This window comes from Hypomesus nipponensis, chromosome 19 (genome assembly GCF_054491055.1).
Source record: "Hypomesus nipponensis isolate SF chromosome 19, ASM5449105v1, whole genome shotgun sequence".
NCBI lineage: Eukaryota > Metazoa > Chordata > Actinopteri > Osmeriformes > Osmeridae > Hypomesus > Hypomesus nipponensis.
In genome coordinates, this window is record NC_140379.1 from 12,013,602 (window position 1) to 12,030,244 (window position 16,643).

Below are 16,643 nucleotides of genomic sequence, written 5' to 3' on the forward strand. Positions count from 1 at the left end.
TCAATTGTCAAAAATCAGTGACTAGTTCTAGTTCTAGTTTGTCGGAGTTCATTAGACTTGTTATCGTAAAAATTTGGAATGAATGGTTACCATTTTTTTTTGTCATAAACAAAGTCTGCCATTGTGAATGGCAACACAATTCTGCCTGTCAGCACCTCAACTAATGATTTCCTAATAGGGTTTTTTAAGTCTTGGTACAAACGAATAACTGTAGTTGACTGCATTCCAATGGCGGTGGGACCTAGCTGCTTTAGATATTTATTTCAAATAATGTAAATGTTTATTTATAGATAGCTATTAGTGACTAATTAATTGAGTATGATAACATGTTTGCGATTTAAGTTATATCCTTTATTATTTGACAGTATATAAAACACAGACTGTGTTTTCCAACCACTGTGAGGCACCATTTAAAAGCCAATTCAGGATTATATGTAAACCAATGTATTGCTTGTCTTCACACATTGTAATACCATTCAGGTCAGGACATACTTGTAATTATCTGAAAGAATGTAAACTTCAGTATAAATATTTCCTAGTCTTGATTGGATTATTTAATCTGATGAATCAGTTTACAGTTACATGTTAAATCACTTCCCCATTGCAAGAGTTATCAACATTGCCATCTCCAGCACAGTGTCCCACCATTAGCAACATAAGGACTCTTTGTGTCCATATTTACAACTAACTTCCCGCCAAACTATCAAGTTGCGGACAGTTATTAAACACTCATGACAGGATTTTCTTCATGCAGCAAGATTTGGTTCCCATGATGATCGTGCATATTTGAGTCTGAGTGTGTGTGTATAAGCCGGTCTTGTTATTAAGGTCACTGACTCTGCGTGATTGGAATCTATGAATCACACCTCTCTCTTTGAGCCATCTTCCAATTTTCCCGCCACCCAACCACAGCTCTGACTCGGCCATCTTGGGTATCACGTACAAGTGGGACGTCTAGACATTTCGCCCTTTCACAAAGGTATCATCTTCATGCAGTGGGACAAGCTTTTTGGGTTGTCTGTTGTGTCTCCCCCAGAGGACTGGCACAGATGAACTCATTAACCTTTCTGATACCTTTCATTACATCACATGCTTCACCGAGGTTGTCAACATTTCTATATTTCAGAGCTTGTGTCCATGTTTGTTCATTCAGCAAGATCTTAATACATGAGCCAATAAGACTGAACCTTTGTTTTCTAGCCCAGGGTGGGTCTTAGTCAACTCAAATGTTTTAATCTGTGTTGGTTAAGTGAGTCATATTGTGGTCCTATACACAAATGAAACAACTTCCAAACGAGAGATTACATCTATCATAGATAGGCTGCCCATCACAAGCATTTGAATGTATGAAACCGTAAACTCGTAATATTATCTGTGTAAAACCTTACAAAAGTGTCATAATCTTGGATATGCCACCATGCCGTATTTGGCTTAGGAGGCCCCTTTAATATGCTCATCACCATGACTTGTCGGGTTATATTTCATAATATGGACACTTAACCCTCTCTCTGTCTAGCAGACATGGGGTATTAAGTGGATCAGGTAGCCTTAATCTGGCCCTTTCTGTCTGTCTACCTCGTCTGCTGGTGTAATGAGAATGGACTCCCAGGAATAGAGGGCATTTGAAAGCCAGGCAACGTCCCCTCTTGGTACTCAAAGGGTATAGTGAGTACACTTAGACTAGAGGGTGCTACTCAGGACGAAGATCAAGGCAGATGACTCTGTGAGTTGTGGCAAGTAGAGACTGTGTAGAAGACACATCCTGAACGGCACCTCTGAAACTACAGCAGTTAGTCAAGGTACATCTTCAAAGAAACTACAGGCCTGCAACTGTGTGTTTGGAGGTTAATGACATCATTTACTAAGTCAAATCACTAAGCGTATGGTAGATAAGGCAACATCCATGTTTTGTATCATCCATAAATATGTCACAGAGTAAACTAAATGAATGCCACATTTCCAAACCTCAATTTTCCACTACCGTGTATGGAGACCTAGCCCACCTTTAGCTCCAAGTGTGATAGGCATGACAGGATTACCACAAGCTGAGGGCTCAGTGCTCAGATGTTTCCCAGGCCTAGACACTGAGCTGCTGACCTTAGCAACAGGCACAAAGTCATGGATCACCCACACAAACCGACGTCATAGAGCTTCAACTCCAGATTAAACCATAACCTTAAGAACAAGGTTAGGTTTGAAAAAATCATCTGTTTTCAAGGCATTATATATTTTATATTTTTCAAAATCACTTTGATGGATTTCCAGGGCATTTAGGCGTTAATGTTTGCCTTAATTTGGGGACATTTCAATGATGTCCCAGTGCAGTACTCATACCAGGTTGATAGTACAATATCTTGTGCAATACTCACCCAGGTGGACAAACACAACCAGGTACACAGGGCTCGTGTGTTGAGCATGTGAGGTTAAGGAGGAAGGATTCACAGGTTTGTTCACAAGCCAGGCCCCTGTCCATGCCCTCAGAGCAGTCCAGGTACATCTGACCTACTGGGCATAGCTTGTCTGAAAGAATGAATACGGTTTCAAAAACAGAGACATAGCAAACATATTAAAGTGTAAGTGATCATTTGTCTATTTTGTTACTGTTTGTATGATTAGAAGTCAAAATGCAAAACAATGCTCAGAAAGACACACTGAGGTAGAGAATGAGACACATCCTCCCTAAGTAATGTTTGGAAAGAAATATGTACAAACTTCTGAAATGATCTATTTTGAGGTGGGAGACACACATCTGTTTCTATCTAGGTAATGTAAAATGATTGTGAATTGAACATACCGCTCTCAGAACTTTGCAAAATCAGCTTGCCATCCTGACAAACCCTGAGGTGAAAAAGAGATGAGTTATGGTTAGACTGCAGTTAGGGTTAGACTGCTATAACAGGGAAAGAAGCCTGGAATCGTGGTGAATTTGGCGAAGGAGATGAGGAAGAGAATCTTACTGTACACCTGCTGAGGTCATGATCACGTCACCTGGTGCATAGTCTGCCCCCAAAAAACTGCAGGGACACTCGCTCCTAAGGAAGCCAAACACACGCACACACATACAGAGCACACATATGTGTGTTATATACACACATATAACAGACACAAAAATAAACGTACACACAGACATACATGTACAAACTCTGAATGTGTTGCATCATGATGAACACTTGTCTATTTAAACACTTATGTGTCTTTAAATGACTATCAATAAACTGCTTGTACTTCTTTAAACTGTCATTTTTTTTCTTATTGTGTATTGTGAATTTGAGAAACATAAAATTCCTAACCCGGTTACATCAGCACTTTAAGTGAATCATTGCCCATTACAAAAATCTGAACTAAAATGGCTGCAGACTCAATCGAGTTGTGCTAAACTTTGTTTAGCGGAGGCTAAAAGCCTTTGTAACATATAGGCCAGTGCAACACATCAGGCTCTGTATTACAAATTCTTTCTCACTGGTTATCAGATATCTGTGTCTTCCACAGCTTGAGTGGGGAATGAATGGGGGGGTTTCACGGAAAATTCCTTGATGTAACCCTAGTACATGGTAAGTAAGGCACAGAGCTACAGAAGATGTAAAAAGCTAGGGACATTTAAGGGGAATTAAGCTGCATGTCTCCCTGGGCAGAGAGTGTTGAAAAGGGAGTGTAATTGTTAAGGTCGGAAGGGGTCTGTCATGTCTATCAGACGACTTCAACAAGTTCCACTTAAAAGTCTGACCCTAAACTTCAGCTGAAATACAAATATCACTTTGAAGGGATTTGTTTTGCTTGCACTTCCTTAACCAGTTGCGATAAGCTTGACAGTTAAAAAGCCGACTTGCCGGGAAACGTGTGCAACCTAGCAGTTGAGATCGGAGTCTGCTCAAGTCACTATTTTTATGATACAATCGTCATAATTAATGATCCCCACTGCTGCACAAATTTGAAATAATAAGCTAGAAAAAAAAGAAAAGTGGAATCAAGTGCATTTTTATTAACATGAAAACTCTAAATCTGGAATTGCTTTCCTCTTGGGTGTGTTGACCCCCTGCAGTCTCACCTGGGTACACAGGTGTGTGTGCGGGTGCTGTAGAACGTGCCCTCCGGACAGACACACCCCTCCTCACACTCCTGCCCACAGTGCTGTGGTACGGCGAGGGCAGAGCACCGGCGCTGGCATGATGACACACACGTCCCATACTCCATAGTCTCAGGACACTGGATGGCTAGAGAGAGGAGGTAAGGTGTGTTACAGTAACATTGTGAGCAGACAAATGTTCTCTTTAAGGATGTTTTCAACTGGATAAAGGTTTCTAATTCCATTCTTTTAGGGCTGATATTAAGTATTTCAGTACATACACTTGATTATATAGAACCTTCTATGGTATGAAATGTCTCCAATCAATTAAGTCCTGCAAACGATCAATTGAAGGCACATCAAAAACGACATGAAAAACACTTACCGCAATCCGGCACGTGTCCTCGGAACCTCACAATAATGTGGTACTTGCGGCAGTGGCGTGCATAGTGGGCCAGAGCGGAGCACAGACAGGGCGCGCCACACTTGCACGTGTCGGCCCGGCACTGACGGTGGAACGGTATGGGGCTGAGGTATTCGTGGCACGTGGCGAACAGCTCCTGGTTGAGCACATCGCACATCTCTGTGGCGTAGGATGCTGGGGGGGTCGGGGTTGGGGTTAGACAAGAATCAATATGGAAAACGCTGGATGATTTAGAGTTTTAGAATTATATTAGGCAAGTATAAACATTGTGTGAGAGGACCTTTGACTGGGGATCAACCCCAGGATAATAGTGTAGATTCAAAACTTAACATCTACAACAGTCAAAGAACATACGGTACAGTGCATCCTGTCATGAGAATGTAGAAAGCATTAGGAGGACTCACCTGTTTGCTGGTGTGTGTCACACGGATCGAGCTGGGGCAAGCTGTGGATGGGAGCACAGGCTGACGACACTCTCCAGGCGTTCCCAAACAGCAGTGGGGTGCTTTCTATCATCCCCGATGGAGACCTGCGGACAGGCACAAGCAGGTGAGTAGCGTCCAGAGCAGTACCTGTCAAGGGCATCTTAGAGAACAGGACAAAGGTTTATTATTTTTCAAAGGAGGATTTGGCAGTGTTACTCCTCATATCAAACGAGGAACAGGGTTGTTCCTAGGTGCTTTTAACCCAGATGTGTGAGGAATACACAAGCAAACGTATGTTTTTCAGTGGGTCATATTCTTTTGCTCGTTGAAAAAGCTTAATTGATTGACATTTACAAAGGACACAGAATACCCATCCTCTCCTTCACTATTCCAGTAACTGGGCTGCCCATGATTCCATTAAGGAAACATTTCAGGTGAATCTGACATGGCCACAGCCATCTCACGGCCACAGCCATCTCACTTGGGCGCTCATCTGTCCCTCTAAGAGAGGCGATTAAGGAGGTAACCTTTTGATGCCAACCGCCTGGTCAGTGTCCATTACAGAGAGAGAGAGAGAGAGAGAGAGAGAGAGAGAGAGAGAGAGAGAGAGAGAGAGAGAGAGAGAGAGAGAGAGAGAGAGAGAGAGAGAGAGAGAGAGAGAGAGAGAGAGAGAGAGAGAGAGAGAGAGAGAGAGAGAGAGAGAGAGAGAGAGAGAGAGAGAGAGAGAGAGAGAGAGAGAGAGAGAGAGAGAGAGAGAGAGAGAGAGAAGAAGAGGGGCACTTCACTCTGGATCTCCTTGGCCCTGAAACGAGAGTATCCCCTCTCTATGACCAACCCCTCTTTTTTCTGTCACACACACCCCTCTCAAACACTCACAACCACTCTCTCTTTCTGTCTCTCATCTACCTCTTTCCCCCTCATAGCAGAGTGGCACAAAGAGTCTGGCGCCAATCTAAGAGAGCGCCACCCGCCACGATGGGGTCAGGGGGTCTGGAGATAGGCCGGACACACTTACAGAAAGTCGTCCTGAATGTTGCCATTGAAAGTGCCACACAGGCCGACCGTGTCCTCCTTCCACAGCTCGTCCACCTGCAGGTAGAGGCGGAACTCGCGCCAGCCGTACTGAAGTCGCAACCCGGGGGACGTCCTCACCTGCAGGAACATGGAGGACAGCTCCTGGATGTGGAACACGTCTGGGGAGGGCGGGGAGCATGGAAGGGGTGGAAGGAGTGTTGAAAATATACTTCATGATTATTTCCTCATTGTTTCACAAAATCCTGAGTTTATACCACCTAGAGTATATATTTCCTTGTTACCCTTTTCTACTATTTGTTGAAATAAGTCAAGACATCTCCTACCAAATGAGGGAAGATATGAGATGTCTGAGCTTAATGACACATTTTCAAACACTGGGGGCACACAAAATAATTTACCCCACCATGAGAAAGTCACAGGATTGCAACATCTGAAGGAGTGAAAGATGAGCCAGGACAGGGTCAATAAAATATGGCATAATTAAGTCAGAACTGAAAAATGTTGCCATCTAAAATAAACAACTTCCATTCAATACATCTCTGGTCCAGTTCCCCAACATCACCTAAATTTACATGAGTTTGTTTTAACAATGCCAGCCCCCCCACCCTCACCCCCCTCCACCCCCAAGGCACAATGCTCATGTGAGGTTACCATCTGAATAAGGCAGGGAGATGCGGTACTGGCCCGCCATGAAGACCTCTCCGAGGTGGCTCATTGTGATCTCTGTTCTCGGATCCTCGTCAATGACCAGGCTAACTGATTGGATGCAGGCTCCATCCAAATTCTGAAATTGAGACAAGATGGCTCGATAAAGAATACTGCCATTTTTCCTAATGGCGGCAATTCAGAAGCAGTAGATGAATGGGAGAGAAAGCACATCAAGAAAAAGGGTTGAGGGGGAGTTGAGGGGGGGGGGGGTTGAGTGGGAAAACTATACAGGACAATTGTCTCTTTAGAGAGTTATCCACTTTGTCAATGGCTAGATGAGGTACTTAATAAGTTTGCAATACATTCCCAGCAATATCTCAGTTTGAGAGATGGTTTGGGCAGTCAATCCGCAGAAGTTTCTTAAGATAGGGATGCGGAGAAGGAGCTGACAGTAAGCGATATGCTTCCATGAATCGTGTCTTTCACACAGCTGACAAGTCAAGCCCCCCCCCCCACCACCACTATGTGACCCTTCATTCCATCTCCTTCGTTCACTATCCCCTTTTCACACAGTCTGCCCTATATCCCGCCACCTCCGCCTCCTCCTCCCTTCATCGCTCCCAACTACAAAGCAGTCGAGGACTCAGTCACTCTGGACCGAGATAAGGTCATCCAAGGGAATTGCAACATTTGGATTGGTCAGGGGCTGGGAGGGGCCCCTCTGACTTGACTAGAATGCTGTGTGACATATTATACAGGGGCCCCACTTGCTGCATGTTGAGTAGTGGCATCAGCGGCTGGGGGGTGATGCTGGGAAATTGGAGGCTTTGAGGAAAAGATGCTCTCAGTCTTTTGTTGCTTCTCATGTTTTATCTGTCAGGGCATTAGATGGTTTGATCACGACACACAACACGTCGCAGAAGGGCTTTCATCTGTGCTCCCTCCCAGCCATCAGGTTTCAGAACAAAATGTTAGAACCAAACTCCAGTTTCTGCATGATAATACAAACTGGATAAGGTAAAACATTTTCCTATCAGCGGAGCGATTACTGTGAAAAACTCCTGTTCTATTTGAAAGACATACAGAGCAGGAGTTTGCCAAAAAAAAGCTGATGGAAAGCAATATGATTTTAGTTAGCGGTATGGTTTGAAAATGATTAATTCGCTCTCATCATTTCCAAAGCAATTACATTTGATCATCAAAGACAACCACATTTGGGCACTATTCATATCATTATGTTACCAAGCAAATCAGTGTGATCATATCACTGTGTTGTGATATGATTGAGTACAATGCTGAAAGATATCCAAAAACGACTCACAGGTCCACAAGGTGCATTCTGTATGGTGACAGTGAACTTCCCTGAGTTACGACTCTTTGCCAGGACATACTGGCACGATGCTGGGAAGCTGTACGTCCGACCATCGAATGACTGGAAGTACATATCTCCAGTTACAGAGCACTCTCCTGTGAGGGGTGAGGTCAGAAATTAGTAAAAAGTTGAACATCAGCTAGTGAAAACCAGTATCATTTCTTGAAATACAATGTTCGGCTCAAACTTTACAGTAGCCTCACGCTGAAATTCAGTATATAAGTATATTAATATTGATGAAAACATATAACATATAATTCCATTGGATCAACTTTTTTAACACCTCGTCATTTAAGTTGACATAAAATCCACACAAAAAAATGTGTGCATTGTCATGTTGGTAAGGTAAAGATGTGGACCTGGGCAGCTGTGGTGGGTGCAGTTCCACACTCCCCCCATGCATGTGCTGAAAGGTAGAGAAAGGGGAGAAGTGACCAGGTGGCTCTGAAAACATGAAAGCCTGCGCTAATCATCCAGGACCACTGACAGAAATGGGACTGAAGGCAGAAGGCACCCCTCAATCCTGCCCAGATCCGAGATGGCTGAGATTAAATGTAAGATTGCACATTTCCTGGGGAACATATATGTTGTATGGGTAGAGCAGGAAAGAGTTGCAACAAACATATATGAAATATGAAATGTAAATTCATATTTGGATAGAGCATCATATATATCACAAGGTATATTCCTGTCCCATAAAGTATTCAGAATGCAGTTTTGAGAAAACAATATTTTGCATATGGTCTCACCAGTTGTTGCATTCCTCCTGAACAGTCTGTCCGGATGGGTAGACCATGCCGTGGTACTCGCAGGGGCAGTCTGAGGGCTTCACACAGCTCCCGTCCTCATAGATCAGATCTGTGAGAAGATGTTGGACAAAAGAGACTAAGAATATACACATTTTCCACAGTTGAAACGGTGAAGGTAATTAAGACCTTGGGACCAAGGGGGCACCAAACCAAAAAAGCAAGTTTTAAAACTAAGATGTCTCACACAAACACTGATATGGAAAACATACCGCTACAAAATAGCTACATTCAGTTCAGGAGAACTGCTATCAAGAAGAACACAGATTCCATGTCTTACCATCGGGACAGTAACAGCCATCCAGACAAGGCAGTTTGCTGTCGATGCACATCCGGTCCATGTTACAAGAGACCGGGCAGCAAGTGATGCACTCCTTGTACTGCAGCTCAGGAGAACACTGCACCGCTGATGAGAACAAACAGACAGGAAGTGACATCATAGGGGAATGCACTGATACAGGTCACTGGAGTCATTGAGGGAATAGGCAAAACCTTTTGTGACTGTAATGGCCAAAACAAAAACGCTTGATGTGCAAACTTAGCCACTAAAGCAGTCAGCTTTTGCTGGCAACTGAACATAACTTGTGGGTTAACAAGCCCGTTAAGGCCAGACTGCTGTAACCTTAACATTTACATGTCACAATACCAAGGAATTCATCTAGGAATTTATACGCTAATATACATTGACACATATTTAGATTTCTGTCATGTAATTTCTGTCTGACCTAAAATAGTTACATCCATCATAATGAATTAAGGAAGGGGCAATGAGATTACGTACCACACTGCGGTATGTGTGCCCGCCAATGGTGCAGTGGGTGGTCAGCATGGGCACAGGCACGGGCATACTCAGTAAACACCTGGCATACCACATCCCCATTGGGACCCGACCTTCAAAGGAGAGTAACAAACAACGACTCATTCATTATGGCTGGATAGATGTGTGTTAAGAAGGGCTGTTTAAATGAACTTCTATGCTAAAACTATGCCAGGCCAGCTTTAAGGTTTTGACTTGTTGTGTTATGTTGTTATGTTCAAATCAAATTAACCATTTGATTTGAACATAAATTAAGAATTTGCCTTCTTTATTATATGCCATGTTTTTCGTAGTTATCTATTATGCACTTTAACATGCTATCTGTTATTAAACTTGAACTACTATAAGCAACGCACAATCATAATATGCAGTATACAGTGGTAGCAGTAGAACTTACTGGCAGAGGTCATTGGAGCAGCTGGACATGTAAGACATCGGACTGACAAACTCATGGCAGGTCTTGAAAGGCTCCTCCAGCAACATGGCGCACACCTCCTCTACTTTCTATTACAATACAAAAGGAATAAAACCATTAATTATTTTAATAAAAACATTGACCACACTTGGATCCAAGTTCAATCTAAATCATATTTCTTAGTAACCTACAAAACCTATGTAAATTTACTCAAAGGCCAGATAGTTCAAAAGTTAAGTTTGGAAAAGTGTTTTAATGGGTTGCAGGTAGAGATTTGGAACGTTACTGTACCAGCATGGTGTGGGCATCCTGTGAAGCACAGGGCGAGAGAAACATGGAGGGCACCGGGGCACACCTGGCCTGGTGAGGCTCCTCCTCCACCCAGCTGTTACCAAACATGGCCAGGTCCTCTGTCAGCACATCTGGGGAGATGGACAGAAAGAGAGACATGGCAACCACCATTCCACTGTAAATCTACCATACAATTTTTCAGCGTTCAGACATTGTTTTTTTGACTCTAAACTGTGTTCAGACCCAGTTACAGACTTCGCATCCAGATATCCTCCTATGCCACTTTTGGTAGAAACATAAAATTCAGTAACTAACTAACACAAATAACGGTGCAAAATGATCATGTCTTTCAAGAAAGGTCAACGATTACTTTATTTTTAACATTTTTATAACCTGTCTCCAAAATATTTAAGCCCTTCTTACCGTAGCTAGTCTTAAGGTCATCTTGAACATCGGCATTGAAGTTGCCGCACATGCCACAAGTTCTTCCCACATACTCTGGGCTGAGCTTGATATAGACAGAGCCGCTGTGACCGTCCCAGGCCAAGGTAAAGCCCTGCTGCTGGGTGACCAGGACGTAGTGGGAGATGTACTCCAGTTCAATGTCGTGGATGTGGTATGGGAGCTGGAGCCTGAATGAAGAAAGAAGGTTGAGTCAGTCCATTAAATAATAGAATTTGCAAAGAAGAACCAACGTACATGTACAGTGTACGGTATGAGGGTGTACTATACACGGAAAGCACAGTTCTGTCTCATGACAAGTACACATTCAACCTTTTTCTTTCATGGAAATAATGTGGGTTTATGTAGATAGTATACGGATCCTAATTGTTCACCTTTGGCCTTTGAAGGTCACATTGGTCCTGTGCAACCTGATCTCGCCTTCCCATGGCAGAAAGAGACTAATGGAGCGAGTGCAGGTGTATGGAGATGACCAGCAGCCTGGGTCATTGTGAACCTGGAGGGGATCAATCACTCAAAGTCTTTACAGAGAACAGGCAATCATTTTTCAGAGCTTTTCTCTTCTTTCCAAGAACCAGAAGATCCAAGATGATAAAAATGATGGTCACACGGCTAAGGCTGTCCATTTTGTAAGCATCTCTTTGATTAGCGGAGAATTGATATTGCCACTTTGCTTACTATTCTTGTGCTCCCATGGAGTGAGCTTTCCCATACTCTTTTTGAGGAACAAAGTAGAGGTTTGTTTTGAATCTACTCATTCATTGTGTGTAATTACAGTATTTACCGATAATGGACATGGATTGACTCTAATAATGAGATGGCCCAATCTTCAGAGGAGAATTTGACCAGAGGCAAAGAGTGTACTTAGATGCAACCACTTTCAAAACCACTCCAAGTAGAGAGCAGTTCGAAGCAAGGGATACTCGGGGAAAACTTGGAGATACTTTTTTTTCCAAAAGCTCACTTCTTTTAAACCAGTAACTAAGTTTGGTCAGTTTAACACTTCATCTATAATGTACTTTCTATGGTATACTAGGAAGCATGTGGTGTTGCTATGGTAGAAGTTGAGGGTGTACCTGTATGATTACGTTGGACTGGGTCGTGTCCTCACAGTCCCGCAGCAGAGTGTAGGTACACTTGCCAGGGTAGAAATAGTACAGGCCATCAAATGTCTCAAAGTTATACTGGCCCCATGCCCGACATGTCATCTCTCTCTCAAACCCTGCATTGGGAACTGGACACACAAACAGACATGAACATAGAAAACAAACAGGCCAACCAGAAGATAGACTGAGATACTGTAGAAAAGCATTAAGATGTATACTTTGATACAAAATGTTATGGCACCATCAAATCTATTGTTTTCAAGGAGGTTACCAAAGACTTCCATCACATCAGGTAATGACTGTGTGTTACCTGTTTGACAGCGTGTTCCAGTGGCTTGATATAAACTGCAGTCACAAGTCTCTGGGTGTACACACTGGCCTCCATTTAGACAAGGAAACAGACAGAGATCTAAAAAAAAAGAAACAAACACGTCCAACGAGAAGAACAATGTTGTTAAAGGTAATGGTGCAAAACATGTTCAATGTTGTGACAATGTTGTGTGATGCCCTCAATGACAATGACATCCTCATGTCAAGACAAAGTAGCTCAACAAATTGTCTTGGGTCTAGCCCTCTTTGGCATCTTTAGCCTCTCCAAACCAAATTCCTGGAAAGTCACAACTTCCCATAACGATGACTTCAAGGGAAAATCCCCACCTCTGTTTCATGTCCTTTTCCCTCCTCCTCCACCGTCTCCAACGGTGACTTTATGTAATGTCACACACCAGTGGTCCTGAGTGTCCCCCCACCCGCACACCAAAAACAAAAGGTTCCAGAGGGTGCACACAACGCCCCAATTATATCTTGCCGACATGAACAACATATGGCCAGTGGTTAAGGAGACAGCTGAACAGTGGCCATACAACCTGACCCCGGGCCGGACCCCCGACAGCCTATAGAGGTACACCTGACATCAGAGACCCCCAGACTGGGCTGAGCTTGGGGTTGGATAAAGGGTCTCCCCTCGCCCCTTCCCCTACTCAGTGCGCTCCATGTAAAGGGAGGCCAGACAGAGAGGTCAATTGTTCTTCCACTGAAGCACAAGACTGGTAGTGGATCTGGGGTGTTTGGCTATGAGTAGAGACAGGACAGTAACTTTGCACTTTGGGTTGTAAAACATGCTCCTCTTTCAATGTATGGCTTTAACTGAATGTCTCACATTGAGAACTTAGGGACTGAATATGGTTATTATAGTGGAAAGAAGTGCATATTTTGAGGTGCTAACAACATGAATGAGCATCTTTCATGTGAAATACATAGTGTATATAAGAAGCTGTTCAAACAGACAAGCGGTACCTGTGGCTCTGCGTATAGATGGCTTGTTTGAAGATTTGTAAAGAGAAAACGTATTGTTTGGAGCTGTGTATTCTGAAGGTGTACCAGTTGATGCTTTGACTGAGGACAAATTGACTGATGTGGCAAAAGTTGTATTGGTGGAAGTCCTGCTTGCTGATGTCTTATTGGTTGATATTGTGATGGCTGACGTGTCACTCGATGATACATTGGCTAATATTGCTGTTGAATTGGCAAATGTGTTGGTTGCTAATGCTGCAGAAGTTCTTGGGAGTTCCTTAGGAGAGGGTAAAAAAATAAATCAATGTCAATCAATGTGAATTGAATACAGTACAGTTGCAGAGCATAAACTTGACCCTGGACTTGCTTCTCTAAGCCTGGTTTAAACAACTAGCCTATGTTAAATGTTATCATAAGGAGATCCTTGGCAGTGTTTGGCAAAGTGAGCAATTTATCTTTGTCAGCAAACCAAAACTAAGTCCTTGTAACACAACCTGGATCGTTTAATTAATTGTGTTATGTTTCTCGACTTTAATATATAATACAGAAATGCCTCAACAATCTGAAGAAACAAGCCCTGCTCTCAGATAACAGATTAATTAAGGTTTGATTAAATGTTGGACATTGAAACGTTTTACAAATCTGCGTCTTGTCTGGCAAAATTCCTTCCTGAATTACATTTGTTAGTGCCAAATCAAATCTAGAAAATGATCAAGAAATCCAGGTATCGCATAAGTTAATATGTGGGTGAGTGGTTAGAGCTGTCATCCACCCTTGATTATCCTACAGCAATAGACCTTCCGTCACATAGAAACTTGCCAATAGGACAAAAGAAGTGTTGGGTGTTCTCCCATTTGAGTTCCGGAACAATGCAAGCGGGCTTGGTAGTTCTAGATATAAAGCTTGTGCAGTTTAGGTTAAGATCAAAGTTGAGACAAAAAAGAAGCAGTTTGTCCTGTCTGCCCCAGAATGTGCTTTTCCCTCCCCATAGATGCAGCACATATACCTCACCTGGGACTCAACCTCCACCTGTATTACAAACCTTCAACCCTGTCTGAACACATGAGCCCTCAAACCTCTGCTTTCATCTCAGAGAGCAGGGACAAAGCCTGGCCAGCGGAGAGGGGAGAGGCAGCATTTGTTTGAATAATTAAAGATAGGTAATTAGCCAGGGGAGCGGGAGTGAGATAACAAGACCACAACAACATTGTTGTGCCGTAATGTAGTCTTGTTTTCATACTATATGACATGTATGGGATTCACATTGCACGCAACCTATGCACACCATGATGTTGATAGTATCATCTTGCTCAATATATATTGAGTAAGATAGCGTGTTCCAATAGGTTCATGAGATTCTTTTGATCAATACATTTGAAAGATTACTGTAACAATGCTGCAAAAAACTGGAGTCTACAAAATATACCAGGATATGACCATTTGACCTAATTATCGAAATATTAGACTAATCAATTGAAGTGGAATAGGTACATTATGGCCTAATATAACGAGTTTTGAGAGTGTAGCTCCCTGACGTTACTAATCGCCTGCATTTAATTTTCCTGGTTTATTGACTCGAAATATTTGCTCGAAAAGTCGGCTGAGGAGGAACATGAGAATAGGTTGATTTTGCAATCAGTGTCATTAATCAAGTTCATGTTGGGCGTTAATACATTTGCATTATATGTGCACTTTATGGATATGAAACTACTAATCATCCTGACTGCTGGCTTCTGTGCCTGACGTATTTAACGTGCTCTATCAATGCAACGTTTCAAAACAGCGACTCCGTTCGCCTACCTGCCCTCTTTGGGAAGCGGTATCCCATTTCGGCAGCATTATACTGCTGCTTTTGCTGTTGGAAGAAAGAGAACAAGGCAAGGTTTGTTCGTCACAGGTAATCAGCACTTGTGTTAGTACGAAAAAGAGGCATTGCGCAAAAGACAAAGCTTTTTCCCTGACACCAACAGAAAAGGCTTCCACTCAAAATGACTAGGCTACGAAAAACAATTGATGGATGGTGAAAATTTCAGTATAATCTTTTTGCAAGCACAAATTCAATTTTGAACTTGATGTTACAACAATGAAATTATAACAATAGGACTACGTGTTACTAATATTATTAGGCTACCGTTATTTAGAAATTTGTTAGCCTAGGCCTGTCATTTGCATACTATAAAAATAATCTATAAATGAGGTAATCTCAACATGCGAAAGAATGAAACATGCATCAAATTAAGACTCACTTATCAAAATCATTCCAGTTTGTTATGTTCACTCTGTCGATACCCCAAGAAATATGCGCTGAAAAAAACAACAAACAAAAAAACAATCATAAGCAGAATCCTGAAATAGCTTTCTCTTTAATGAGTCAATGGTATAATTGAGGCTAGAACAAAACATAACCGTCGTAAAGGTTATTTGCGGAGTTAACTTATTGCAGGTGGCCGTGTGAGGCGATTTGTTAAAAGCAGATTCTAAACAAGTGCACAGCTGCTCCGTTACGTCTACAACTTCAAAGATGGGCTAAGTATCAAAAAATGGTTGGATTAAACAAACTAAATGTTGTAAATTATAGCCAAATCAATAACACATAATTAGACATCACTTACCTTGATAAATAAGGATAAAATAGAAAGATAAAAAATGCAAAAATCTTTTCCTGCTAAGACTTAAATTAGGATCCATTCGTGATTCATACGACCCACGATGAGTGGAATCAGTTTCTCCCCTGCCAGTTAAAATCAAGTTTAGCTGTACCATCGAAACATTTTTTCTGATACCATCACGTTTATTTCCTCCGCATAGACTCGCACTCCCTCTCTCTCTTTCTCCATTCAGCTGATCAAGTGACCATCCTTGCTCCTTGGTTAAGGACTATCCATCCTCCATCCTATTTGCATAATATATGCAAGGTGAACAGGTAGTCGCGTAAAGGCAGATGTGAGAATGTCGTTTTATGCTCTATGTTGATCAACAAAGTCATAAGACCTTGGGATAGTCAGGAGATTTGATATTGTTTTGGGATTCATGTCAAATCCTTAAATGTTATCAAGGTCAAGTAACATAAAAACGGTTGGGCTAAGATTTATTTAAATAATTCAAGGAGAAAACAGGTGTAGGCCTACCCAATTAGGCATCGCATGTAATTCGTTAGAAATTTTGGAATTTATATGAAGTTGAACATGAAACCTTTTAAATTAATGTATATTTCAGCCTATGTGTAGCCATCGACTCTACAAGCAAGTCAAATTGGCTCGTTAGCATAGGCCTACCGGTGAAGTACCCACCTCGATGGCGCTCTCGTGTGGGAAGTATAAGGAAAACATTGCAATAATTCTGATCCTGTTAGCTCTTGTAATTATCAATAATAATTATTAAAAACAGTATCAGCTGCATCTGTGAGAATGAGCAAAGATTTAGGGTAAGAAATATTCTCTTTCTATGTGAAGCATCCATTATTTGTTACATGGCAAACCACCAAGG

At 42.2% G+C, this 16,643-nt stretch overlaps 1 protein-coding gene across 1 annotated transcript in view; it reads right to left on the reverse strand.

Annotated features, from left to right (window-relative positions):
* Positions 1-15,845, reverse strand: part of otog (otogelin) — a 39,291-nt gene extending 23,446 nt beyond the window's left edge. Inside the window, exons 1-23 of the mRNA XM_084682841.1 lie at positions 15,770-15,845; positions 15,404-15,461; positions 15,151-15,154; positions 14,958-15,012; positions 12,175-12,273; positions 11,835-11,992; positions 11,133-11,254; positions 10,720-10,928; positions 10,297-10,427; positions 9,988-10,094; positions 9,555-9,664; positions 9,054-9,179; positions 8,717-8,825; positions 8,327-8,373; positions 7,917-8,062; positions 6,599-6,731; positions 5,928-6,105; positions 4,892-5,016; positions 4,449-4,661; positions 4,046-4,211; positions 2,958-3,032; positions 2,795-2,838; positions 2,370-2,520 (exon numbers count right to left, since the gene is read on the reverse strand). Of these exons, the coding sequence (XP_084538967.1) occupies positions 2,370-2,520; positions 2,795-2,838; positions 2,958-3,032; positions 4,046-4,211; positions 4,449-4,661; positions 4,892-5,016; positions 5,928-6,105; positions 6,599-6,731; positions 7,917-8,062; positions 8,327-8,373; positions 8,717-8,825; positions 9,054-9,179; positions 9,555-9,664; positions 9,988-10,094; positions 10,297-10,427; positions 10,720-10,928; positions 11,133-11,254; positions 11,835-11,992; positions 12,175-12,273; positions 14,958-15,012; positions 15,151-15,154; positions 15,404-15,461; positions 15,770-15,845 (2,642 nt within the window). The remainder of the gene's footprint in view (positions 1-2,369; positions 2,521-2,794; positions 2,839-2,957; positions 3,033-4,045; positions 4,212-4,448; positions 4,662-4,891; positions 5,017-5,927; positions 6,106-6,598; positions 6,732-7,916; positions 8,063-8,326; positions 8,374-8,716; positions 8,826-9,053; positions 9,180-9,554; positions 9,665-9,987; positions 10,095-10,296; positions 10,428-10,719; positions 10,929-11,132; positions 11,255-11,834; positions 11,993-12,174; positions 12,274-14,957; positions 15,013-15,150; positions 15,155-15,403; positions 15,462-15,769) is intronic.
* Between the last annotated feature and the right edge of the window lie 798 nt (positions 15,846-16,643).